General features: G+C 36.2%; 3 protein-coding genes and 1 long non-coding RNA gene across 8 annotated transcripts; 3 read left to right on the forward strand and 1 right to left on the reverse strand.

Annotated features, from left to right (window-relative positions):
• Positions 1 to 1,162: 1,162 nt before the first annotated feature.
• On the reverse strand, positions 1,163 to 5,707 carry LOC139824040 (uncharacterized). The gene is made up of 3 exons (XR_011734977.1): positions 5,569 to 5,707; positions 4,804 to 4,975; positions 1,163 to 1,501 (listed from the first exon to the last, which is right to left on the reverse strand). It is a non-coding gene; the product is annotated as an uncharacterized lncRNA (long non-coding RNA).
• Positions 4,816 to 8,621, forward strand: LOC139824037 (prothoracicotropic hormone-like). The gene is made up of 4 exons (XM_071796526.1): positions 4,816 to 4,942; positions 5,577 to 5,813; positions 6,830 to 6,973; positions 8,263 to 8,621. The coding sequence occupies exons 1-4, from the start codon at positions 4,862 to 4,864 to the stop codon at positions 8,419 to 8,421; spliced, it is 621 nt and encodes a 206-aa protein (XP_071652627.1). The 5' UTR covers positions 4,816 to 4,861; the 3' UTR covers positions 8,422 to 8,621.
• An 11,649-nt stretch (positions 8,622 to 20,270) lies between these two features.
• On the forward strand, positions 20,271 to 22,129 carry LOC139824052 (probable ATP-dependent RNA helicase DHX37). 5 transcript variants are annotated; one of them, XR_011734983.1, is made up of 6 exons: positions 20,271 to 20,493; positions 20,557 to 20,678; positions 20,750 to 20,957; positions 21,068 to 21,268; positions 21,348 to 21,445; positions 22,011 to 22,129. XR_011734983.1 is itself a non-coding variant. In XM_071796538.1 (6 exons), exons 4-6 carry the CDS (start codon positions 21,117 to 21,119, stop codon positions 22,073 to 22,075), a joined length of 315 nt encoding a protein of 104 aa, XP_071652639.1. In that variant the 5' UTR covers positions 20,272 to 20,493; positions 20,557 to 20,673; positions 20,750 to 20,957; positions 21,068 to 21,116; the 3' UTR covers positions 22,076 to 22,129. The 5 variants fall into 5 exon arrangements, 3 of the variants coding, with proteins under 3 accessions (XP_071652639.1, XP_071652640.1, XP_071652641.1); XR_011734982.1 differs by having other exon boundaries at positions 20,272 to 20,493; positions 20,557 to 20,668; XM_071796538.1 differs by having other exon boundaries at positions 20,272 to 20,493; positions 20,557 to 20,673.
• A 992-nt stretch (positions 22,130 to 23,121) lies between these two features.
• LOC139824058 (uncharacterized) lies at positions 23,122 to 26,209 on the forward strand. The gene is made up of 7 exons (XM_071796545.1): positions 23,122 to 23,299; positions 23,702 to 24,204; positions 24,308 to 24,427; positions 24,505 to 24,560; positions 24,629 to 24,707; positions 24,789 to 24,917; positions 25,905 to 26,209. The coding sequence occupies exons 1-7, from the start codon at positions 23,224 to 23,226 to the stop codon at positions 26,100 to 26,102; spliced, it is 1,161 nt and encodes a 386-aa protein (XP_071652646.1). The 5' UTR covers positions 23,122 to 23,223; the 3' UTR covers positions 26,103 to 26,209.
• The last annotated feature ends 394 nt before the right edge of the window (positions 26,210 to 26,603 follow it).

The raw sequence follows: 26,603 nt of genomic DNA on the forward strand, positions 1-26,603 counted from the left end.
TTAGATACTTAAGCAAACCCGTTTTTTCCGTGTGTGAAATAAATTATACAATGCTTTTTTAACGCTCTAACAATTACATTTAATAAATTTTTGTCATATCTCTCCTATTGGCTTCTAAGAATACAAAGATTAAATGACGGTAATTTTGGTAAAATAGCGAGTTTGCTATTTTATCATCAACGATATAATAATACTTCAATGAACTTGTCAATTTGAACGAACGAGTATATTTTTCATCCGCTGTCCCGATAATCTTAATGCCACACGGTTTTTACGGTCCAGACGGGATAAATGGATAATAAACGTTTCATCCATCAAATAGGACATGTCTTCTGACCATTAGCGATTTTTGTCAAATAAAGGAGTAAGTATTTTTCGATAGCACATCAATTAACGTCAAACTCCGACGTTGCATTGAAATGGAATTGCGAGAATTAGAGAAGAGAGATTAATATCGAGAGATAAGCGCAAGATATATATACAGGTTAATATCACTTAAAGTAATATCACTTAAAAAGCGAGACGCTCAGGTGCGTTCGAAACAGCCGAGATCTGCCGCTCTATACTCTCCGCTTCAAGGACTAGGATAAGATTTTTAATAACACTCAAGCGGAATTTCAAAGTATTTCTTTCAATAGACCGCCTGTCGTGAAATCAACTGCAAGTTTACGTCTCGAGAGGATCGTCCTTGCTGCCCAGCGGTTCATTTAACTTCTGAATTGTAATTAATTGCTTCACGCAGACACGGAATGTTGTAAAACTTCGACAAGAAATTAGCTGGATTCTCTAACAATTCTCTGGAATTCTTTGAATTGATGATAAAAAAAGTTTTTAATATTATTTGCAGCGCATAATTCTGCTTGATGTATGACATAATGATACAACGAGATAACATGGATTCTTTGCTCTCTTCTTCTTTTCTGTATAAAAATAAATAATTTTAAAACATCTATGAAACGCGTGTATAAATTTTTAATCATAGATAAATCTCAGATACTGTTTGCGCTTTGAATAAAAAAATAAAAGTTGATTAAAATTGAAGAACGAGTATTTTCTAATCGATTTTCATCTTTAAAGCTTAATTTGCCAAAAGTCTTTATTAACAATCTTAGATGACATGTATTTTTTTACATCGCTTTTTATCCTGCGGCTTTTGTGATTTTATCAGTAATTAAATTAAAAATGCATAATTGATTAAAATAATTCTAACATTCTCGTATAGACAACGTTTGATTGAGAACCGTGCATCGTGCATTAAAAGTAGAAGATTTCTTGCCACTTTTTTGTCAAAGAGAATGACATTATCGCGTATGACAATTTTGGAAAAGAGATTGTAACACTTACTTTCGTGATGATTTGCCACTAGAGTACGGTTAACTTAATCGGGCTGATCCCGCGCACGCACATAAATGCGAAAACCACGAACTGCATGGGATGAGGGGAGGCGACTGTCCGCGATCGATCACGCTCGCGTATCTGGTGCAGAAAATAATTCTTGGCCCTGAAAATCGCACGTGTCTGTATGCACCGTTTATCGTTTATATTTGTCGCGCGTAAGTAATGCGGAAATGACGCAACGGCAAACGCAAACGAGGAAATACGAAACGAAATTGAAGTATAAAAGTCGAGTGCCGGCTCAAAAATGGCATATTACAAAGTAAGAATAAGAACTCGTATTTTCTCCTCTGTTACTTAGAAGTATTTAATTCAAATTTCAAATTATTTTAGGTTTTTGGTATAGACAAATTTTAAGGTAAATTATATCGCTTTTAATTACTTAAATACACATATCTGCACGGATTAAAATATGACATATACACTGTTATAAATATTAAAGGATGAAATTTAAACTAATACTTTAAAATAAATAACATTTTGTTATTTTTAACTACCATGTGCGGGTGTTGATGATTTTAACGCAAAACAGTATTATTTTAACTGCATTGATTTAGTTCAAATAACATTCAAATCGTGGGAAACGCCGTTGAAACGGCAAGGACTAAATCTTGATTGCCTAATAATATTATTTGAGTGAATTTTGCGTACAAATTACATGCCTCAGTGATCGAATTAGTTGAGACGCCCGTCACATAATCGTCAGGGAGATCCAGATTTGAATCCTGGCTGGGGTATTATTTTTAACAACATATTCTTTATATTCCACGTATCCTATCCTATATATACATATATATATCCTGTATTTCTCATATCATTTATTTCTAATTTCCTTGTGCATGTTATAGTATGATTAAATTGACAATCAATTTAATTATGTGATTGTACCGTCTAGCTTTGGTTACGACTGCGTTATGTCCGAAAGTAACGGCGTGTGGTTTACTGAAACGAAGAATTGTGTGTAAAATTCACTCACATAATATTATTAGGCAACTAAGATCCAGTCCTGACCGTTTAACGACTTTTCTCTTGATTTGATTGTGTATTATGTACAGTTGCGTATTTTCACTTACTTTATTGTTTAAAATTACATTTTTTTTTTTAATTAAATTAACGACATACGGAGTAGAAGCAGTGGCGACCTATAAGAATGGTTAAAATTGACTCAAATTGAGTATAATTTGACACTACGGCCCGTATTCCGAACACACATTTATCGATAAGATGTTACAGTTCATGTTACACATCTTATAGGATCTCAGAAATAAATGCGCGCATTTATCGGTAAAAGTGCGTTCCGAATACGGGCTTATGAATTTAACAGTGTAAGTTGATATCGAATATGATCTTTAATCACGCGAAATGAGAATGACTCGTGGAATATACAAGATAACAAGATATTACGTTTTGCGGTGGTGGCTCTGGATATTCACAAACATAGGTAACATTATTCTCTAAAGAATGTCTCTCAATATCGCCTTAACGTGATCAATTTGGCTCGATCATTTCATATATTAGCTTGAATCACTGCGATATGTAACTCTCGTCTGTCGCGTGCGCTATTGTTATTGCAACTAGCGACGAGACGCTGTCTATTAGAGATCCTTTCACAGGTCTTTTGCAATTTGATACAATCGCGCGCAACGGAGAAACATTAACGGAGAACATTGGAAAGCATTCCTGCTCGGGGTTACGCAATCTGACGCACGTCGCGATTCGGCCTGCACCACGCTCCGAAACGCGTTACGTAATTTCGTCGCGCGCGAATCTCACGGCGCGGCACGGTAATGAGGGGTGGGCCGTGTGTTTTCATTATCCCTCTACGTGTGTGTATATTACCGCGGGGTAGTAATGACATTTTCGCGTATCGCCCGCTCGGTTAACTCGTACTAATGTCGCCCGGGAGAGAACGATCCTCGCGCGAATCCCAATAGCTCGTCGTTAAAACTTATGACGAGCTCGTTAAACGCCGAGCTCCGATCTTCGATACCTTCGATGCACCTGTAATATAACTTTCCATCGATTGCTCATCCGAACGTGATTTCGCTCGTCAATAACAATTGAGAACAGAACGCCATAAATCTTTCGCGGAAGTTTTCGTCGTGATTTCCTGGCGTGAAAAATTGCATCAGTTAAAACTTCTTAGACGTATACTTAAGGAAAGGAGAAGATATAACAGATCGTTTTTGTTAATATTGCTCTATTACAAGCTGGGGAATAAAGACAAAACTGTTACGATCAACATAGATAATCGAAAGAAGAAGTTTGGATGATTAAGATCGCTTCTGTGGTAATATCTAAAAAAGGATATTTGAAAGTAGGAAATAAAGTCCATCTTTTAAACTTTAAAGCAATCTGTCAATCGCTTGCAAGCAATATAAAATAGTCATTAAACAATGTAATTTGTATGCCATAATTTGTATCAGTTCCTCTCACGGAGAAAATTTTTTCTTAAAATTTACCCTGTAAATCATGGTAGTCGTGGGACAACATGTAGGTACTACGAAGAATTTTATGCGAGCTATTCTGATTAATATCCACCATAATAAAAAATATTAATATCTATTACATTAAAATATAAAATATGTTTAATTAATTTTACTAAAATATATCTGGGCAATAATTTTTCAAAAATTACCAATCTGCTTGGTAATTTTTATCACGCTGTTTGTAAAATGTCTTTTGTATATTTCAAAAATTCCTTGGTTGCCAAAGTTGTCCCAAGTTTGTAATGAATTTAACGGTATAAAATATAACAAAAAATTCTCTCCGTGTATCATTATGTTACGAAAATAATGTAACGATGTAAATTTTAACAAACATTTATGATACATATTATGGTTTAATACACGTTACACGTACCGTCATACGTGCTACATCAAAACAGAGATGATACACGTGAAATTTCCGAGCTTTGCGAGCGGGCGTTCGTACCGTATGTGGCTCGCTTGAAAACTGTAGGTAAGCTTTATTTCGAAAGCCATCCCGCGCTGTCTGTGTCCCAAACGCATTTGTCAATTTAGCGTTGCACATTGTTTTGCGTCACGGTAGTAAACGGCGGACAGGTATCGTGAAATTGGAGTTTTATAGGTGTCGACGTTATAGCCGCGCGTTGCAACGTTACACCGGCGGCGGCGTTAGAGCAAATGTTTCGAATGGAATTGGTGGACGCCCTTATATTCCGCGACCCCGTCTCCGTGGGGTAGGGGCCGAAGTTTTGGGAAGACCTCTCGTCCGAAGAAAAAGAGTACAGTTATTTATGGATGGTGAATAGACACGAGAGAGACAAAAGACATAGATACTGCGTACTGAGCCCGAACAAAGACTGCCTGAAATCCACGCATCCCCCTTCGGACGGATATCGAGTGGCATTAATGGCATCTTAGCGACGATGTAATGGGATCTTACCTGTCGCCGCGGAATATAGGGCCGCTATTATTTTCATAATTTCGTATATAAGGAACGGATGTTGGAGACAAGTCCTCAGTGTAGGGCGATGGCTTGTACGAGACGTGTCCCGGGAAGGATGAAGTTCCTTGTTCTTTGCGTAAGCATCAGATACGACTGTGTTGCGACCCTCCTGCAATTTATTATATGTACTGTGCTTGCGTTTGTGTAAACACAATACTTAATGTATTACTTAGCGTTAATTTAAAGCGCCGCGTGAAGCGTTAGGCGGAAAAATTAGATGAAAAATTCATCTTGGAAATATCACAAAATTGGCGGTCCTTATTTTATATGACAGATTTTGATGAATTCAGTCAACTTTGGTCGTTTTTATTTCACTGAGAAAAATTTTGATGGTAGTCATTATGTATTGCAGGTATTTAATATTTAACATTATGTCTTAACAATTAAGCTAAGGTAATTCACATCATGCTTATATTTTCTTTTAAATAAATCCGGCCAGATTTTCTTATTGTGTCATTTTGATAATTTATAATTCAAATATTTCTTTTATATTTCAATTAAGAAAAAATCGGGTTTAATTTTGCAAAAATTCTGTCAGTAAAATTAAAATTATTCCTATATATAGAAGAGAAATGATCCGTGGCTGTTGTCATTGAAATTAATACCTATAAAATTTCGATAGAAGAATTCCATTCTATATACGCGACAATATAAACGGATCTCACGTATTGATTACTTCAATTACACGTTTAAATGACTTACGAAATCAGGTAATGGTCCACGGTTTGTCGGCGGAGGGCACGGGGGAAGTCTTGTCGATCGGCCGGTGGAAAGAGCAGATTATCGCGCCGGAGTTCTTGCTGGAGGATCGCGAGGATGTGTCCGAGGGCAACCGGAACGCGTTCCTCTACGAGGACAAGCGTAACTTCCGTCCCGAGGGCCTTGGCGAGGTCAAGCGTGTCACCGGCGCCGAGGACGTCGGTCTGCAACCGCGTCTCGTAACGAGAGTGCGTTTGCATATTTCCTAAGAATTTCCCTTCCGTAAACTTTTTCTGCGAACAAGTGTCTTCGTTACATGACGCTGTCGCGCGTTTCAGCCAAGTTTAAATTACGAATTCATCGTGTACACAACGAAGTTGAGTGCTTCGCCTGCACTTGACGCTTGACTGTCAACCGAAGTGGTTTCTTTGTTTAAATAATTCATGGAGAGGATAACAGTGACGTACTTAAAGATACCTTTTTCCTCGTGGAAAAAGCTACCCGCGGGTGTAAATGTATTCGATCCCTCCTGGTATCGGGCGCTTTCGTGTGTAAAGCTTATTAAACACGCGCGGTAATTATTTTCGTAATTATTTTCTAAATTATTATGTTGAAACGCGAAGGTTTCTGCACGCGCGTCGCCGATATTATAATGTCAAAGGTCACCCAGATTTATTCAGACATGACAACTGCGACAGCGAATAATGATTTTTTATGCTAAAATGGAAAATTGCAATTACGTTTTGCGGTAACGGGATAACGAGCGATTAAACGCGTGGCAATCCAAATTTCAAAAAGAGCGTTGTTCCTTTTTTGCCACGTTATTCAATTATTTCGCTTCAGCTTCGTAAATCACTTTGCGCAGTGATGAAACAACTGTCAACCACGGAGAAGTACAATACTCGACAGATGTATACATATATTGCGTGTCGTATGGAAATTTATCTCGTTGGAAAGTCGAAAATTAACTCGTAACAAAAAGCTATCCGGCAATGCACGGTAAATATTGTGTGTAGCATCGCTTCATGTATTTAATTAATTAATTTCATCACGAAGAACTCTGTTATCTTGATTTTTTTTTCCCTGCAACGTCCCAGTGTTTACGCACGTGCGACGTAAAAAAGACGCTGTTTACAGTCTCACGATGAAAAATATAATTTAACTCGACAACAAGCTAGTACAACTCGACTTTTCAACGTGTAATTTCCGCGCTATTAATTAATGCCTCGATTAGTGCTTGACACGAAGGCACGTTTGTTCGCAGTCTCTGCCGTGCACCTGCGAAACGCAGTACGAAATAAGGGACCTGGACGAGGGGCATTATCCGAGATATCTGACCGCGTCGAGCTGCAAGCCGAAAGCCTGCCTGAGCGGCAAGTTCAATTCCTGCCGACTGCTGTACTACACGGTAAGATTGCGTGACAATCCATAATCCGTAGCGCGAAGTAGCGGATCGCTCGCCGCCCGCTATTAGAGGTGCGCCCAAGTGGTTGTCGAGTATTGTGCAAGTATACACAACTTTAATTAGCGCCGACCGCGCTAACTCTCAGCTTATTGATCACCGGGCGTCCCATCGTCATCCGGATAAACATCGCCGTCCACCGCGGTAGTAACTGTAATAAGTCGCGCGCCGCGCCGCGATATCGAACAAATCTGCACGCCTCAGTTATGCAATAGACGTACGTTTAATTACGCTTTGCGCGTTCGATTTGATACGCTTTGATTATGTAATGTTGTGTTGAATATACTATAGCTATACGTCTGACTCCTATCTCCGTTTCGCCAGAATGGCGGTATAAAATACCGGCATTGCTCTGCTGTCGCTCTGTTGCTTTTTAATAATGTTATGTCATTGTATAACGTGTCTTTAATTGTTACGTTACCACGCATTGACATTTCTTCGCAAAAAACTATGCTTGCTAATGTACTATACATAACTCTTAGTTTGAAAAAATATACATTAAGATTAAAATGGAAAAAAAACACAACAGGATATGGTTCTGTCGGTTTTTATAAATAAAAAAAACATGGAGAATGTAGTTTCCAACGCAGAAAAAACATAAAAATACACAACACTTATTATTTTCTGCACCGTCTATTTTTATCCATCAGAGATAGGGGAGAATGTTAAACAAGGATGTGTAACAACATTTAACAGCGTGGTTAGAGAATTACTCGTACGCATGCAGCAATACGTTACGCGTTCGTAATTGTATTATTCACAAGGAATGCAAACCGTTAATATCGAAGATTAATTAACCTGTAGTTGACACCTTGTTATATTCGTTTATAATAAGAATTCACCTGCCGGCCAATTCTAATTAATAGTATTAATTTACGTGATTATTCATCCGAGAAACTTGTAGAGCAGTAAATTACATCAATATAGTACATTATAACAACTTATAGCAACCTGTCCTCAGTATCATTAATTATTTCTCAGAGATGAATCTTAAAATTACAACGTATTGCGCAGTATTGGCTGAATACTTGCGCAATAAAATTCTAAATAAAAACCTATTTATGATATTCCAAAAAATTTCATTTGACACGTAAATCATCAGATTATACACGTCAAATTTCAATAAACGCTTAGGAATTAAAGGCTAATATGAAGTGTATATACATACATATGTGGAACGTAGTTTTTATCAGACATGTAATAAATCAAGCGATAATCAGGTTGTTCTCACGTAGGTTCACGTGTTAAGCCAACGCGATTTGGACGAGTTAAGCAACGACCGTTATTCGGACGATAGCGGACTTCCGGAAACACCGCTTCCAGAAGCACTCCGTCATAAGTGGCAACTGAAGCGGTTGAAAATCCCGGTTGCGTGTGTGCCGGAGACAAGATAGAAGAAAATTATGTACGACCAGCTTGGACCAGTGTCAAACGCGATCGAGGAGATAGAATCTATAGCGGCCTCCATCGTTAAAAGGTCAATAAATATTCGGCGAATATGTAGATATGTGCGCGGCATATTGAATTTTACGCTTCTGCTTGCGATACGTACACGCCAAAATGTGAAAAAAAAATAAAAGTGGTTAACAAATAATTGGATTAGGAATTTTGATTGTATAATTTTCACCCTTCATCAATCTTAAAACGTTAATCTGTGTTCAGCGAATTTGCAATATCTCCACTGACACAAGTAAGCTGGCTAAAATAAATTCATCAAGAAAGCAATTAAGCATGATTTAATTTAAAAGATCAGAGACTAATTTAAAATTTTTCTTTTCGCGTCAAATGTGAATTTAAGGATCGTTCTACATTAGTCGCAAGCAGCCAATCGCGTGAACGCAAGCAGTACCACTTCCGGTCGCAAACAGCAATAAAAGTACAGTTTAAATTGCTATTGATTCAATGCACTTTTCTTTGTTTCTACAAAATGAGAATTTATAATGAAATATCATTAAACTAATGAAGTTCGTATTAACATCATCTATATCGTACCTCTGAGAGAAAAAAAAGCAATTTGATTCTCATAATTTATTAATACGCACATTTTCAACCACGGAGAATAGCTCGCAGTTTTATACTACGTAAAAAGACGCTGAACACTATCCACCTGCGAAAAACGAACAAAGTTTTATGAAGCAATTTCATGAAGTAATTTATGGTTTCGGCGTCAAGGAGATAAGCACGACTAAAATCAATTTAAAACGTTAATATTGCAATTTTCTTTACAAATTTGCTACAATAATGATTGTAAATGTCGTAATTGTCCAACATATCAATCTATTACTCATCGCTATAAAAATAATTGTTCTGTTTACCTTAATAATAAATAATAAAAATTAATCTAATTCCATTTATCTTCTTTTTTTTGTATTTCTTTCTAAAACTATTAGCATTAAATAAAATTGTTCGAGTTTAATTCAATGGGTGAAAAAGGAGAAGACTTAAATACTTGTATCAAACTGCAACTGAAAATTTGACCTTCCTAATCGCTATTTTGCCATCAGACATCACTTTACAAAAAACACCTATAATTTTCACGCTTCTGACATATCGAACGCATATGCACATGCAACTCTGACCTCGCGCAACAAGTCACATTCGGCACGTAAAATAATTTAAGTGGGGCAATATCGATTGCTCGCGCCTCGCGCCAAAGGGTGTAATGAAAGCTCCGTTTCCGGTCGTTCTAGGATTACCGGAGCAATCAGCGCCGCTAATAAAACTGCGCGCAATGAAATCTGCAACATAGAGGTCCAATTTCGCGCAATTAATTGCACTATAAAGTATCCGATTAAAAGAGAAGACAGAGGGAAGGCCGTTTAACGACAACCTCTGCCTTTACCGCCCGATTTAATTTTCAGCTATACGATACTGTAGCTTCACGGCACGTTTTCTTTTTCGCATTTCGTATACGTTTGACTCCCTTGCGTTTATAGGAAGTGTCCTAAAATTACACATTCATAATTCTGATACGAGTGCGTGCTATCGGTGAAGAAACGGTTTCTATAATGTGTATCATAAAATCATTTATTATATAACTCACATTTTTTATTAACTATTTTATATAAGTTTACATTTACGTACACGACATACGACATATTATATACATGACATTAATTTTGAACAGCATTGCTTATTTTATATAATATACTGTTATATATAAATATAATTCATATTAATAAAATTCCCTGCGAGTATTATAATATATATATATAAATGTCACGTAAAAATATTAATACAAACAGAAATTTTGAAAATTAATAAAGTGAAATAATAATTATCTCGTTTATGCATTACTAATATTTGTATACTAACTCAGATCCGATCAATATTATTATTTAATGTAATAATGCTATTATATACATTAATGTTATTAATTTCATATCAAGATAAAAGATAGTTATAAAAGAAATAATAAATAAAATACAGAAGTAGTAAATAATGAAAAATAGATTAAACCTGGCTTGTATAAGACACGTTTAATATTTAAGGACAAATTATACCCTACAATTTAATGAAACAAAGTCGACTACATTTTAAATTTCGATAAGATCGTTCTCGCGAGTGATTGTCCTTTGAGTGAGTTGCGCAAGTATGGCAATTTTCACGTGCATATATCGTCATCTACATGGAGTATTTCTAGGAGCTCGTACAAGTGCAAGAGGAAGTTTCTCCTTCTAGATCTCGGGTATTTACTTTAGTAACAAACATTTCTTACTATAAAGGAGCACTTGATCTACCCTTAAAGATTAAAGGTATTCGAATTACACGGCATATTGCATGTTTCACGTGTTTAACGAATTCCTTGGATGAACAATTTCCCTTTAACGAAATATTCGAACGAAATAAATTACACTTGTCAGCTTTCTGAAGCCATCTCAATCATTAATAGACGAATCACATATACAAACTGGAACATTAAAAAAAAATTATATCCCTCTTTTAACAATATAAACTTTAACAGAGTATTATCATTTAATAATAATGCAGCATAATATAATTTACAAAATGGCATGTGAAAATAGTAAAATTAAATTCAAATTTCATTTAAAATATAATATCTTGCAAAGGGAAAAGTATATCATTTATCAATTTATTATTTATGTTTCGTATTAAAATAATAAACTGAAAAATGAAACAACTTCGAATGCAACGTGCCTCAAGGCGCCTCAAACATACGTCCTCCGCACATGCACTTCTCTCGCTGTTTTCTTTTAATTTTCAAACATTTTACGGGGTTTTTTAATAAAGAGCAACCTACTTTAACTCTTTTCATGCAGGTTGGCCGTGTTGATCCTATTCTATCAGGACGTCAAACTTCGTTCAAGCGTTCTAGTTTGTATGCTTTCCAGAAGTCCGCTGTATTACGCGCCTATGAACTCGCAAGAAGTACAAGCTATATCCATAAAATCGACAAGCTGCCGAGCCTGCGGGTGTCCACGGCACGTTACGCACCGTACCTCGCATACACGAAAAGCCAATACTGCAAGCACTCGAGCAAGTCGGTCAAAGCACAGTCTTGAAAGCCAGCGAGCCCGAATGCGCTCCTAATCTCATTAGGTACGTACATGTGCATCGTTACACCGGTTAGATGTACCACTTAACAATGAACCTCACGTACTAGAGCAACATCCTCGAGGTACAAGTTTCGATAAACTACCGATCGTCATCAGAAAAAGCTAATCATTGGCCAAATTGTTTCAAATTTACACATATAAATATAAGATAATTAGTAAAATACTTAAAAAATAAAGGATACTATATAATGTAAAAGATACAGAGAGAGAGAGAGAGAGAGAGAGAGAGAGGGAAAGAGAGAGAGAGAGAGGAAGAGGGTGAGAGGGAGAGGGGAGAGAGAGAGAGAGAGAGAAACAAACAGACAGACAGTAAATGTATGAATAATTGTAACTGTAAATATATAAATATAAAAAAGTAAAGTAATGTAAGCTGTAAATGTAAAAAGAACTATGTAAAAAAGAACAATGTAAAACATTATATTATACGATGAGAATCCAAAACCGTAAGATAGGGATTAAAAAATATTGACAAATCGTTACCCGTACTTGTGGAGACGTATGCTATTAAAAATTGAACTTCTCAAAAAACGGACTGTTATGAGTGGACAAGTATGATCTTATTTTCAATTTAATTATATCGAAAGTTTTAAAGGAGGATTTTATACTTTGTGTCGCAACAAACAATTAAATTTTCATTTAATTTTCATGAAAAGATAAAATTTTGAAAGGTGATTTTAATAAAGATTTTAAAATAATAAATAAAATTGATTAAAAATAACAAAATGAATTTTGTATAGAACAATTACACAAAATTTATTCGATAAAATATTAAAACTTCAATTTTTTTAGTCGCGAGCGTCTACTTATCGTTCATTGGCAATTTTATTGCGCGAATATTTTTCATAAATTTCTATCTCCAAAAATTTAAAATGCAAATTTATTTCGGCAGATTTACGCGCAACGTATCGCGTGATGTCAAATAATTTTTTTCTCGCACAAAAGAGTTTGCAAAAATGAAAAAAAAAAAAAATCAAATGCCACGTGTGATCCGCTCGTAGCGAGCATCCTTCACACAAGTCTTTCGCAATATCGTGTCCGCGCGACGCAGTTTTTCAAACTTTATACGGGGAATTTATTCCGGCTGACTGTGCCGAACGGCCTGTTCGTCACGCCGCATAAATTACGCGTGCATTCGTCGGTCGATCGAGCATGGTTAAAACCCCACTTCAAGAGCGTTAACGGTTTCCACGAGCAAACACTCAAACGCTGTTTGCCCTCTTTGCCTTGACAATATTGGCCGCCCGTCACCACCGCTCGATGTCGGCTCGGTGCTCTGCATGCGTCTTTACTCTGCTCTCCAACCGCATGAGATTACGCATAAACGGATATGGGAGGAAGGCGGACGATTACAACGTGTATTACCCAAAATTATGTCAACGAATAGTCAAGTTACGTTCGGTTCAATTTGGACGAAGAATCTTTTTTCTCTTCGGTATAGGCTCAATCTTTGAAATGTCTAGTGTTAAAAAAAGTCAGAAGTGCCTGTTCTGAATACCAGAATAGTTAACCGAAATGACGTTAGTTAAAACAAAAGTCTGGTAGTTATTACTTCTCGTGCATAATTCCGGGATCGCACCAAACCATAAAAAACTGATGTAATGAAAAAGTTGGATTTTACATTGGGTATTACAAACTTTCCTTTTACCGAAAACAAGAGAAATTATTTGTTGTACCATTATTAGAATTAAATTGTACAAGAAAGAACTGATACACACGCGCAAAATAATCTCAAATTGAAATAATAATACAATTAAAAACACATAAAAATTGATAAATATAGGTACCGCATCTAAAATTAATAACAAGGTTATTAGAAATATTCTATAGTAAAGGACAGATTATAAAAAAGAGGTCTTTTTCATTATAAATAGTGAATAATTTTCTTTTGCGATTTTATCCGACTCTAACAAAATTTTGCGAATCTAAAATTCAATGGGGCATAAAATTCCTTGACGGCATGTAACACGTGCGAAATATTTGCGGCCAACTCGCATGGGCAACCAGTAAATCAACGTATACAAATATTTACGCAACGCATACGTTTACATCCCATTACAGATTACAAGAGCGCATTCTAGATACGTAGTTTGAACCATGATGCCAATAGCAACGTGGTCTGGGAATATCACGGTGGTTATATATAAGCCGAACAGAAACTACACGTTTGATATCCTAAGGAGAACCGAGAAATTCACATACAGATATGTATTCAAATATTAACCACCCCTGTAAATGGTTAACTGACATGAAAGGTACGGTGAGCGACGGATATCCGGAAAATTGTTCCTTCTTCGAAGAGTTTATTCGTGTGTCAAGGTCAAACATGCCGTGGAGAATACCAGTTTGCCGTTTGTCAAAACGGTACTATACGTATCGATTGTATGATTTTTGTCGAATAATAAGACGAAGAGAGAGCTCGGATATCTCTTCCGGATATCTCTTCGTAGGAAGAGCAATATTATTGAAAAGGTACCGAGCTGTTCTAGGATTTTTATTTCTGGCACTATGGTGGCGGTGGCGGTGGTGTATTTACGTGACGGTGTCTCAAAATGAATACGCGCATCGCGCATGGTCGCGATTGACCGTCCGCTCTTGTTTTTTCTGGCCCTCATCCGGCGCTCACGCACGCACACGGGGATATCGTCGGCCTCGGGCTAACATTCCGGCCCTCGAGCGCGGATATAGCCACTCGAGCCACTGTTTGCGATCCGGCTGATCTTTCATTTACCCTGCAGGTGGGCGTGTTGCCGGCGGCTTAGCCGTACTTCGCTTCCACTATCTATCTATCGCGCCGTATCGTATCACCCCGATAAAAGCGACGGTGACGCGCGTCGCGACCGGCGCGGCCGGCGCGGCGGATCGAATTGCGCACTCGCTCGCTGATCGATATGATAATCAACGCTCCAGACACGTTGTACTTATAGTTAACCGAATAGAATAAATCAGAAACGAAAAGTATATGAAATTAATTCTGACGAGAAACACAAAGTTAATTAGTCGACGCGTTCAATATTATGAATTATTGTACCTGTAATGTAAACACGTGTTTGCATTTTATTATTTTACTTATAAAACGCAGCCAATATTGCGATTAAAAAATTATATGTGATTTTCGCGAACTTGATCGAAAATTTAAACAATAGTTATGATGAAGGATTAATTTTATCAACACTATATATAATTTAAATGTGTTCAAATGTCGATGAATTTAAACGGAAGAAATTACAATGTCTAATAGAAGGTAATAAAACTTATTCAGCGATTTTGGTATTATTGATTCGAAATTGGTATTACATGCAATATTGGAAAGATTGATCGAAATCATCAGTGTATGATGACTCGATTTCGCGTATGATAAACTATATTGAACTATAATTGATTCCGAAATGTGCATCACTTTTAATAAATAAAGCGATTTAAGCAATTTGAAATATAATTTTAAAATTACTGTGAAATAATGCATAAAATATTTATATATCAAAATCATTCTTACTTTTTCAATAGAGAATGTTAAGGCACTGTCAACATAAATTTCACAGTAACACAAGAAAAATCGCTAGAAATTATTCAAGCATAAAATATAATTCTATACGAATTACATATATCTATATATATCGAAATCTTAAAAAGGAGGAATTTGAGAAATCGAAAGAAAAATGGAAGTGAAAGAATAAATTTTCCTGTAAATAAAAGTTCCTGTAATTACAAGTTTCTATAAATAAAAAAAATTAGTTTGAAAATCAGACGTTTTCTTGGAAAAGTCGATGAAAATTTATATGTTCCACGTAATATTTTCCTCTTGAACTACTCGATAAAGGCTTGATAAGGTTCTGTATCAAAAAGAGGGCAATCCCGGTATTATACAGGATAGTTAAATAATCACAATACGAAGGTAACGGAAGATATATTTTGTGTATTATTTGATTATTAGAATATATATCCGCAAAGACGCGAAACTTAAAAAACAATTAAATTAAAAAATGTAAAGTTGATCTTATTTCAAAGAGGTTTCATGGAGGTTTTAAAAATATTTGGTCAATATTTGGTATTTTGGTAATTTTTAGATAATCGATATTAAACATCTTTGTTTCTAATTAAATTGTATGAGTCCCAAGATATTCTAACAATAAGTAACATCATATATTTTGATAAACTATTTATTTTATATTGTAAATCTTGAAAATAGTTATTTTCATGTGAATCTTCAAATTCTCTAAATTATTTTCACGTTTATAGTCACTTTATTTATACGTTTTATTTGCACATTTTACGACGTTCTTTTCGCGATTTTTATGTATAGAGAACGTTACCATTCGCCAAAAATTATTTGTCACGGCATTGTCTGCATCGAATATATATGTATAGACGTGACTGCCCAGCAGGTTCGTCAACCCTCCTCCGATGGTTACGCTGTAAGACCGAAGAGAAAGAGCACGGCTCGTGTAATAGCTCCTGGGTGGCACATCAGAAGTACTTCGAGTCAAGTACCGACTTGATAACTCCGTCCGACGAGTGCTATCGTCTAACCGAGTATTTTTTTGTTTCTTTTTCGTCACCCCTGCACTCGGTATCACGTTCGGGATACATGTCTCTACGAGGACTAATTAAACTCTTCCTCTATCCTCGACACGACCATTAACTCGTGGTTGCAGAAAATCGATAGAATTTTAGATAAAATAAAATAATAAAATTTTCATAATAATTAAGTTTTCTCTGTACCTCTCCCCTTTCTCGATTAAATACACTTCTCAACAAAATTAAAGGATCGCTTAAAATCAACTCTAAAAAGGAGCGAATTCAAAGTCACGTATCTTTGCAAAAAATAATCGCAGAATAATGCTTAAAAACGCGTTTTAAAGCTTAAAGGTTCAACTTTCGAATGCTTAAAAGCTGAAACTTTAAGCTTTAAAACGTTTAAGCTTTAAAACACGTTTTAAAATCGTTCTGCGGTTATTTTTCGCAAAGATACGTGACTTTGAGTTCGGTCCTTTTCAGCGCTGATTTTAAATAATCTTTTAATTTTGTTGAAGTGTAGTTTCATTATCTTACTTTTTATGGAAATAAAAATATCAAAAAGATAACTGCTCAATTATTTCCTTATCAAAACATATTAATGTCTTTTTGCAAATTATTAATACCTAATTGAAAGAAAATTGATTCTGTAGGATATATCTGCTGCTAATCGATCGGTATAATATGTCTCTCAGATAACTTTTACTGTACGCGCTCTTTCTTTACTTATTCATAGACCGTTTATATTTGTTTTACCTGTTTTCACTTGCAAAATTACCATGCTTCTGTTTATTGCGCGTAAATAAAATTCGCTGTTGCGTAAATACATTTTGCGACCTCGCTCTCGCGAAGGTCGCGGGTCGTTCCGCGCGATTTCAGCTACAGCGAAACTGCGCGTCGCGTCGCCGCGCGTCGTGGGTGTCGCGGATCCCATTCTCTCACGGGCATTCGGATTTCGAAAATGAGGTCTCGTGCGTGCAGCGATAACGCTATTATGCAGCTCCGGCGATTAATAACGAACGACGTTTATAGATGCACGGTGGCGCGTTATACGAGAGGTCGCGCGTACAGCTCGTAATGTTCTAAGCTACATTAACAAATGTTTTCCCGTTCTATTCCAGCGCCTGAACATGAATATTAAGTGATTCTGCACACCCACGATAATAATTCCAGCGCAATTTTCGCATCAATTATGAGTATTGTGACATGAAATATATATGCGTTTAATGATTTAGTACTCTAATTATCGAAGCAAATCTACCGTGCTTTTGATAAGATGGAAATTTGATTTTCTTTCTCAAAGTGATTTCTTCGTACAAGCCTATACGTAATTTTTCCTTTAGTAAAAATAAAACTGTATGTATATAAATATAATAATTTTATATAAATTTGTTTATATAAAGTAGAAAAAATAAATCAACCCCAAAAATAATGATTAAAGTTGAGGTGCCTCAATTATAATTCATCGATAAAGAATATCATTATACCCTAATAACATGATATCATGAAGGTACAGACAATGTATAGAGAACCTAATTTACTGAGAACATCCTTATTCTCTACTAATATTCTCTACTTTTACGAACATATTCTCCGAACTCATACCTTACATGTGCTGTTAGGGTATGTTTCCTAAAATGTAATATGTTTCTCTAAAGATTATGAAAATATTAACGAAAGAGCAATTAGATTGTAATTACGTTAAACAATTGAAATCGTTCGTTATATATTTGATATAAATATAATCGCATATGTAACAATTTAATATAATTAAATTAAAAATGTCGATACCGACACACACACATTCTATACCTATATAACTAATATATGTATAAGAAGGAATTAAATGATAGAATGGGTAAGTAAGCTTGATGAAGAGATCGCTTCATCGTTTAATTAGATTATAAACACCAGTTAAACGTAACCACCATGCTCTCCGGCCTAAATGAATCATGATTAGAGGGAACTGTTAGAGAACCGGTCGATGCAACTAACAAACGGTGAACTCGTGCCGTTGCACTGAAGTAATTAATGAAATTACAATACACGCACTACGCTAATGACGAGACAAAGCATTATATCGTTCGAAGCATCCGCCATCGGGCATTCACGTGGGTAAAATTGTGGACTAAATACGCTTTTCTGCGAATATCGCTCCCATGTGTACTTATTGCAAAATGTCTGTAATTTTTATTCTTAAGTGCAGCATCAACTAAAATTATTTTACGAACGAACAGCTTTGGATAATTTGTAGAATATTTTTATTATTTTTCTTTTTTTTATTTTCTGCTTTTCTTTTCGTTATATATAACATTCGTTCTCCAGATATATAATTCATACATTATATATATGTTGTTATACAAATGCTCAAATATATTTTATTGAAAAATTTGATATTTAACATTATTTAGAACATTTTTCAATTACCACGAATTTTCAAGTTTTTCTCCAGTTAAAAGAAATATTCACATATTCTTGCTATTTATATTAATCGCATTATTCATTATAAAAATATAAAGCCAGCAACAATTGTTTTTGTTCTTTGTTTATCCTTACAATTTAGATAATATTATAATTAAACAAAATTTGAAATTATGTAACGCAATTTAAATAATAAAATAATTTTCAAAAAGGTAAAAGCATGTTTCTATAACATTGTTTTTACTAAATGCAATTTACCTTTCATTTGAAGCAGGCTTTCTGCTTTTTGGACCAACAGCTTAACGTCCCTTTCCGAAAGACGGAGCCCAGTTTGTTCCGCACAAGGGTCTATCTTGCACGGAGAGCGCAGCTTTTGGAAAAAACTTTCCATGGCTCTAATTGCATGGACTCGAACCTGGTTCTCCATCAGATTACGAGTCTGGCGCTCTACCACTAAATCACAGTGACCACACTGCCGTCCATTAACACTGCCATTTCATTGTATTATTAACTATTATTTTTATAATTACTAAATAATAATATAATTTAAATTATTTTCAAACAACAGACTTCCATTTCTACTACTGCGTCGTCATGTTACGTTCGCAAATTACATCAACAAACTAAACGTTTGATGCGGATATATAATTAATACTAATCGACGCTAATATACTCAATCTGCTCGCAAACTGCTATCATATTACTGCTAATTATTTTGTTTGCTCCATATAATAATGTTACCGATATTATTAATACATCTATATATAATTACATATAAAATATGTGCATGTGTTTTTTTCTCTTGTATAATCTTTTTTAATTAACTTAAATAAAATTAACTTTAAAAGATTAACGTAGAGTGCGACTACAAAGAACAGACCTAAAGCCTGTATCACAATTACTACGGCCACATTCCGTAACGCGCATATGCGTGCATTTATCTATAGTATACGTAATGTTTATGTTTATGCGCGCATCATATGAGAAACAGAACGCACCCTACGTTTACGCGAGCGTTACTTCTGTAGTAACTTACGATAATTCGTTCGCGTAAACGGGATTTTGTAGTAACTTACGATAATTTACTCCGCGTAAACGAGTGAATTATCGTAAATTACTACAGAAGTAACGCTCGCGTAAACGTAGTAAATGCCTTATTTTGTTCTTTTTCGAAGAACTCCCTGAACAGGTGCACGTTGGTGCAATAAGTTAGAGTGAACTAAATAGCGTTATTTTCAACCCGGGCCAGTCAAGAACGTTAAAAATATACATGCACCTAACTTCCCTAAGAGCACAGTTGACGGAAAGTCGACGGTAAGTCGACTTTTATAAGTCGACTTCTAGTCGGCTTCTAAAAATGGCAGAAAGTCGACTAAAAGTCGACTTCTAAATAGGCGACTTCTAAAAATGGCGGAAAGTCGACTAAAAGTCGACTTCTAAATAGTCGACTTATAAAAGTCAACGAAAAGTTGACTTTTATAAGTCGACTTCTAGTCGACTTCTAAAAATGGCGGAAAGTCGACTTTTAGTCGACTTCTAAAAATGGCGAAAAGTCGACTAAAAGTCGACTTCTAAAAATGGCGGAATGTCGACTAAAAATCGACTTCTAAATAGTCGACTTATAAAAGTCAATTTTCCGTCGACTTTTATAAGTCGACTTCTAGTCGACTTCTAAAAATGGCGGAAAGTCGACTAAAAGTCGACTTCTAAATAGTCGACTATAAAAAGACGGAAAGCAGTCAAGCGGCGCGTCATCAATATGGCGGCGAATCTCGAGGAGGCTGGAGGAGAAAATTAATGTTTACGCGAGTGCAAGGAATACATGCCGCGAGACAGGACACGATAAGACGTCGAAAAGCGCCGCGCTATCAACCACCGCCACGAAACGTCGTCGTCGTCGTCATCATTGTCTTCCCGTTGACTTCCTCGATTAGATCAGAATACTGGAATTTGACTGTATGTATGTTGCAATATGTTTGAGACGGTTGTCTACATTGTCTACAACAAGAATTGTTACAGAATGCCGTTACCAACCGACATGGAAGCGAAATTGCTGCGCCAGATAGTTCTTGCAGGTATGGCGGATCTAAAAGAGGATCAGGATAAGGCCAAGTGGAAATATGCTTTAGAGGTTAGGTATGGTGTGTTATTAATTATCATCGATAATTAAGACCTATTGAATGCGAACTCTCTATTCTGAACCATCTTTCAGAACACCATCAGAAATGGAGGAACCTGTGTTCATGCATTCTTCGTGCGTTCTACGGAAAATCAGTCCGGAATAGGTGGTTTATAAAGAGGTGTACGAAACGAATAAGATGTATATGCGAAGGTGTCACGGCGATAGAACCCAAATGATTGCCGAAATTCGCTTCCACGCTATGCCATCTTAGTGAATCATTGGTTGATCCACCGCCAAGGTATTTTTATCACAATTGTTGCTTTATAATGTTTTTCCTATTTATTTATTTATAAAGATATTAATCTTCATTATGATCGAATATTATTCTCATTTATGGATATAATCAAGGAACCGGGAAGATCATTTGCCGCGTGTCTGGTACATTTGGAAAGGCCGGATGGGGACTACCATCGATGGATATAGAGCATCTGTGGACGGTGTAAAGTGGTTCGCGTATTTCTTCTTGGAGGGTCAAGTGTACCCTAAGCTGAAACGATTTGTTCCGTCGTTGCTGACGACACCTGGGAGCATCACCAAGTCATGGGCCAGGTAAATCGTTATTCTATCTCCTTTCGATTTCACGTTGATTCATCGAATAAATTACATCAATTCAATACGATTTTTTCAGGTTGATACCACGCACTCAAGCAATAGTACAAACGTTGCAGTCGCAGGGAGTCGTGTCCAAATACAAACTGCTAGAAATCTGGGGTTTGGATGAAAAATGTGAGATTTTAATTTATAAAATAATATTTAGATATTATCATCGAGTAGACTTCTATACAATACTAGACCGTTGACAGGCATCTCGGCCGTGATGCTTGCCGCCATGTTGATTTTAGTCAAGATATGCTATACTTATACTACAGATTCTATACAAGTGGTTTTATACAAGATTTCTATACAATAGTCTGGCATATACAGAATGTGCAAAAGAAAGGGTTTAATACTATAGGAGTAGTGGTTCGATTTCGGCATTCAAGTAGCTACACGTTAAAGGCATGACTTACAAACTTATTGATAACATGTACCAATTAACCATGTACCAATTAACATGTACCATTTAATACAAAAACATTCGCCTGCTTCGTTATGTACTGTAATAACGAATGCAGATACACGCACATCATGAGCAACTGAACACCCGATAGTGACTTATTGTTAATTCAATATGGCCGCACCTTTCATTAACACTTGCACCTCGCATTCGCATCAGCTTTTCGGCAGTGCGTCCATAGATGTTAATGGTCTAGTATAAAAGTCTGTGGATATTATATATTTATAATTTTAGTTCTGTTGTCAGCTTACAAGAAGTGGCTGCCGGAATCCGCGCACGCAGAAGTGGCACAGATATGACGGCACACAGTGGCCGCCTTTGTAATTAAGAATAAAACATTAGGATTGTAATTATACAGTTTTTTAGATAATTAAATTATTTTATATATAAAAAAAAATCGAAATGCATCAGTTTTAGCCTTCCAGCAAAGAGTCGATTGTGTATCTTGAAATAATGAGGTAAAATTACAAAAGTGAGAAAATTCATTAGCGTATCTACGATTTTATTTATCAGAATCTAATAAAATCTGTTAACTTTTGTCATTTTTACCTCATTTCAAGATATACAACCGACCTCCAGACGTACGCGGCGGCGGTTTTTTATCGACTTTAAAGTTGGCGGGAAGTCGACTTTCCGTCATGACGGGAAGTCGACTTGAAGTCGACTTCTACCGAAACTGACTTGGCAGAGAAGTCGACTTTTTTAAGGACGAAAGTCGACTTGAAGTCGGCGAATGTCTCAAAAAACGCCGACTAAAAGTCGACTTTCCGTCATGACAAGAAGTCGACTTCCCGTCATGACGAAAAGTCGACTTCCCGTCATGACGGAAAGTCGACTTTTAGTCGGCGTTTTTTGAGACATTCGCCGACTTCAAGTCGACTTCAAGTCGACTTTCGTCCTTAAAAAAGTCGACTTTCTGCCAAGTCAGTATCGGTAGAAGTCGACTTCAAGTCGACTTAAAGTCGACTTTTTGCTCTTAGGGTTATTGCACTAGTGTGCACCAGCTCAGAAAATTCTTCGGAAAAAAAAACACAGACGGTCAGATTGAAGATTAAAGATTGAAAGATTCGAATTGGAGATTCAAATTCAGCCAATCAGAGCAAAGACAGACTAAAATTAAATTTATCTGATTGGTCTAATTCTAATCCTCAGTTTGCAATTCTCTATTTTTAAATGAATTGAATGTATTGTCTGATATGAACTTATTAATACTTGTTACATTTGAAATGAAATAATTGCATATTTGCACGTTTGAAAGAAAAACAAAAAAGACGGAGAGTGCAAAAAGAGTGCTATTGTGCACCTTCCTTCGCGCATGGCAATTGGCAATACTGGTAATACGCAGTAGCAGTAATACGTCAAATGACGTCGAGTGACGTAAGGTTATTCGGTGCGATTAAAACATTTGCATTTGGTGTCTTTACTACGTTCGCAGTGGCCGAACGCGATGACCCGGCTGGTCCTCGACTTCCTGATTTGCGCTTTCGTGACAGCGAGCTTCGTGGACACGTACAGATACAATGGTATTACAGAACATTTTTCTCACGATTTCATGCTTTTACGTTTCTAACCTAGAAGTAATGACAGCTCAATATTTTTCTATCAATCACAACTTTTCTATCATGGTGTACATCCTTACGCGAATCTTATTTCAAAAATAAATTTTCGTGGCAAAAATGTAATCAGTTATTAATAACTTTTAATTAGAGACTTGTTTAAGATGTAGATCTTTTTCAACAAAAACAATACACATTCGATGCTAAAAAATATTTTAATCTCTATACTTAAATAAAAGAATTTTAAGCTATATAGCTTTTTACTTTCTCAAAAAATTATATTTTTCTCGAAAAATTATATTAACTTTTATTTATCTTTTAAGCAATAAGCTGAATTAATTTCTTTATTGCGAAAACTTTGTCTTTCAGATTATGCCGTACCGCAACGGGACGAAAATGATATGCAAAAATTGCTGCATATACTAGATGTTAATGAATATAACAAGGAGAAACGCAGAAACATTGAAGATGAACTTGAGAATTGGCACAAGCATTGGATGCCTGACAGGCCAGACGATCCATCGCCCAAGGTGTTGCCAAAGAATCAGCAACAATATGAATACAAATCTGTAACGGAGCCACCTCACGAGATGTATTGGCCTGGACGTTGGATGCCTGACAGGCCAGGCGATCCGAAACCACCGCCCAAGGTGTTGCCAAAGAATCGCCAACAATACGAACACGAATCTGTAACAGAGTCATCTCAGGAGACGCTTTGGCCTGGACGTTGGATGCCTGACAGACCGGACGATCCGAAACCGCCGCCCAAAGTGTTTCCGAAGAATCAGCAACGATATGAATACGAGACTATAGTAGACTTTCCTCTTGAGATGCACATGGGTCATGTGTCACCAGAATGCGACGATGCTAAGGTTGCTGTAGTTGCCATTCACATAGATTGTCTTAATTGAAAAGAACGCTTAAATATTCCCTACAAAGAATATAGCATATATTTTGATGATAATGAAATTTCAGACCAACTTGACTATTGATTGGGATCATACCCCATCAGAATACACGTGTTACGGTCATGATATCATGCCGAGTAAGATTGCACCAAGGATCTATTGTGAGAACATCCCGAGGGCATATAAGGTAAAAACATCATATATCGTTGTCATGAAATACTGCCATTATTTACTAGTACAAATTTTTATCGAAGTATTTTACAGGCTGCGCATAAATGTATGAACCAACGAATTGAATACGACGTCGATATTCCTTTTTAGTAAGTATATAATGTTCTTTTGTCATAAATAATCCCTAACAATATTTATGCGGTATTAATATTTGCAGTGGTCCGCATAGACCTTTGTGGCCAGTTTACGGAGAATACAAGTACGTGCCCAAACAGAGGTGGCTGCATAGTCTCGAGGTAATCGTAACAGCGACACAGCGTATTATCTACAAAATTTATTATGAAAATCTTTTACATTTATTATCCTATTGTTAACAGCATGGTGCGATCGTCATGTTGTATCACCCGTGCGCAAATCCGCTAGAAGTAGAACGTTTAAAAAATCTCGTCAGCAAATGTCTTTGGCGACACGTCATCACGCCATACAGTTATCTGGATGAAGAACGAGTGAGTATAGGAGTATTAAGAGTTTATTTGAAATACATTTTTTTTTCCCCCAAGTTTTCTGATATTCCAACTTATCTATATATACAGGGTGTCCCTGAACTCAGTGCCACTGGTGCAGCTGCTTTAACACGTGAAAACAAGTTGAGAATATCTAATAAACATATGTCCGAATCCCCGAACGGTTTCGAAGTTATAGAGCCCTCGCACAATGCTGAGTAACAGGCAATAGAAACAGGGAATAGGAACAGAATTTCCGATGCGTTGTATTTCTATTCTCTCTTGCCTGTATTCGACCTGACCTGACCAATAACAGTGATTTGATTTTATTTATTATTTGATTGACCGCTTTTAGTGATTGTTCAGGTACAGGCAATAGAGAATATAAATACAACGCACCGGAAATTCTGTTCCTATTGCCTGTTGCTTGGCATTGTGCAAAGGCCTATAAAGTTGCTTTCGTAAAAAAATATAAATTGAAGTAAATGTTGTTTAATATTCCTTACACTGTTTAAAGTCTTATAAAAGGTGCTCAAAAATTTCTCCATCGACCTCAACACACTTTCTAGCACGAATTTAAAATTGTTTTGCTTTTTGAAAAATGTTTGGAGTTTCGCGAATGACATCAATAGCATTAAGTGTTCAGAATTGTCATAATTGTTCTGAATTTTTAAGCATCTTTTAAAGCTTTAAACAGTAAAGAATACATTAAACAACATTTACTTCAATTTATGTTTTTTTACGAAAGCAACTTCACCTATACCCTATAACCCCGAAACCGTTGGAATTCGGACATATGTTTATTAGACATTTTCGACTTTTTTCACGTGCTAAAGCCGCTATGCCAATTTTAGCACTAAGTTCAGGAACACCCTGTAACTACAATTTGCATTATTATCTCTCAGAACTTTTATTACACTTACTATTCTTAAAAATTTAAATAGAAGCTACTCTCAAGTACCTTTGATAATTGTTGTCCTGTTTACATAGCCCTTGGCGCTTCTATCTTGGGGATGCAGATTGACCATGTCTTACGTGAATCCCACAGTGGTGAGGCGTTTTATACAGACAAGGGCCCTTCGCGGTCCGGAAAAGAATGCTGACGATGGTCAATTCGAGGACGGACTGCTGAGTCGATCAAGCATAGTGACAGACGAAGTCGATTCCGTTCTTTGTCCTAATATATAAACGAATGTACATAATAATACAAGTAGCGTGATATCTCCTAGCATTTACAAAACTCGTAATTTACATTCATATTTTGTACATATTATTTATTAAACGCGTCTAGAGTTCTCGTCTATTTTTTTTTTATTATGTGTAACGTTTAGTCAGCGTGAAATTTTATTTATTTGCGATTTCAAAGCTATTCAGTAATAAGCGAGCCTGTTTCCTACATAGCTTGTAAATTAGATCTTACAAAATATTATCTACAATAAATCCATATGCAGAGAAATACAGATAAAGATTCATTTTTTATGACTACGTCATTTTCGCCAGTCACGATCGGCATCTTGCATTTACAGAGAAGGATTGGAGGAGATGCTGAGAGGAACCCAAGAAACCAAGCCGCTCCCTCTTTTTCTTTTATTCCCCATATATTCATATATTCTTCACCCTTCGAAGAAGATCATTAAATACATTGAACATCGTGTCGGTTTTTTGAATTCTCCTTGCGAACCGCTTATC

This window comes from Temnothorax longispinosus, unplaced genomic scaffold (genome assembly GCF_030848805.1).
Source record: "Temnothorax longispinosus isolate EJ_2023e unplaced genomic scaffold, Tlon_JGU_v1 HiC_scaffold_25, whole genome shotgun sequence".
NCBI classification, from domain to species: Eukaryota; Metazoa; Arthropoda; class Insecta; order Hymenoptera; family Formicidae; genus Temnothorax; species Temnothorax longispinosus.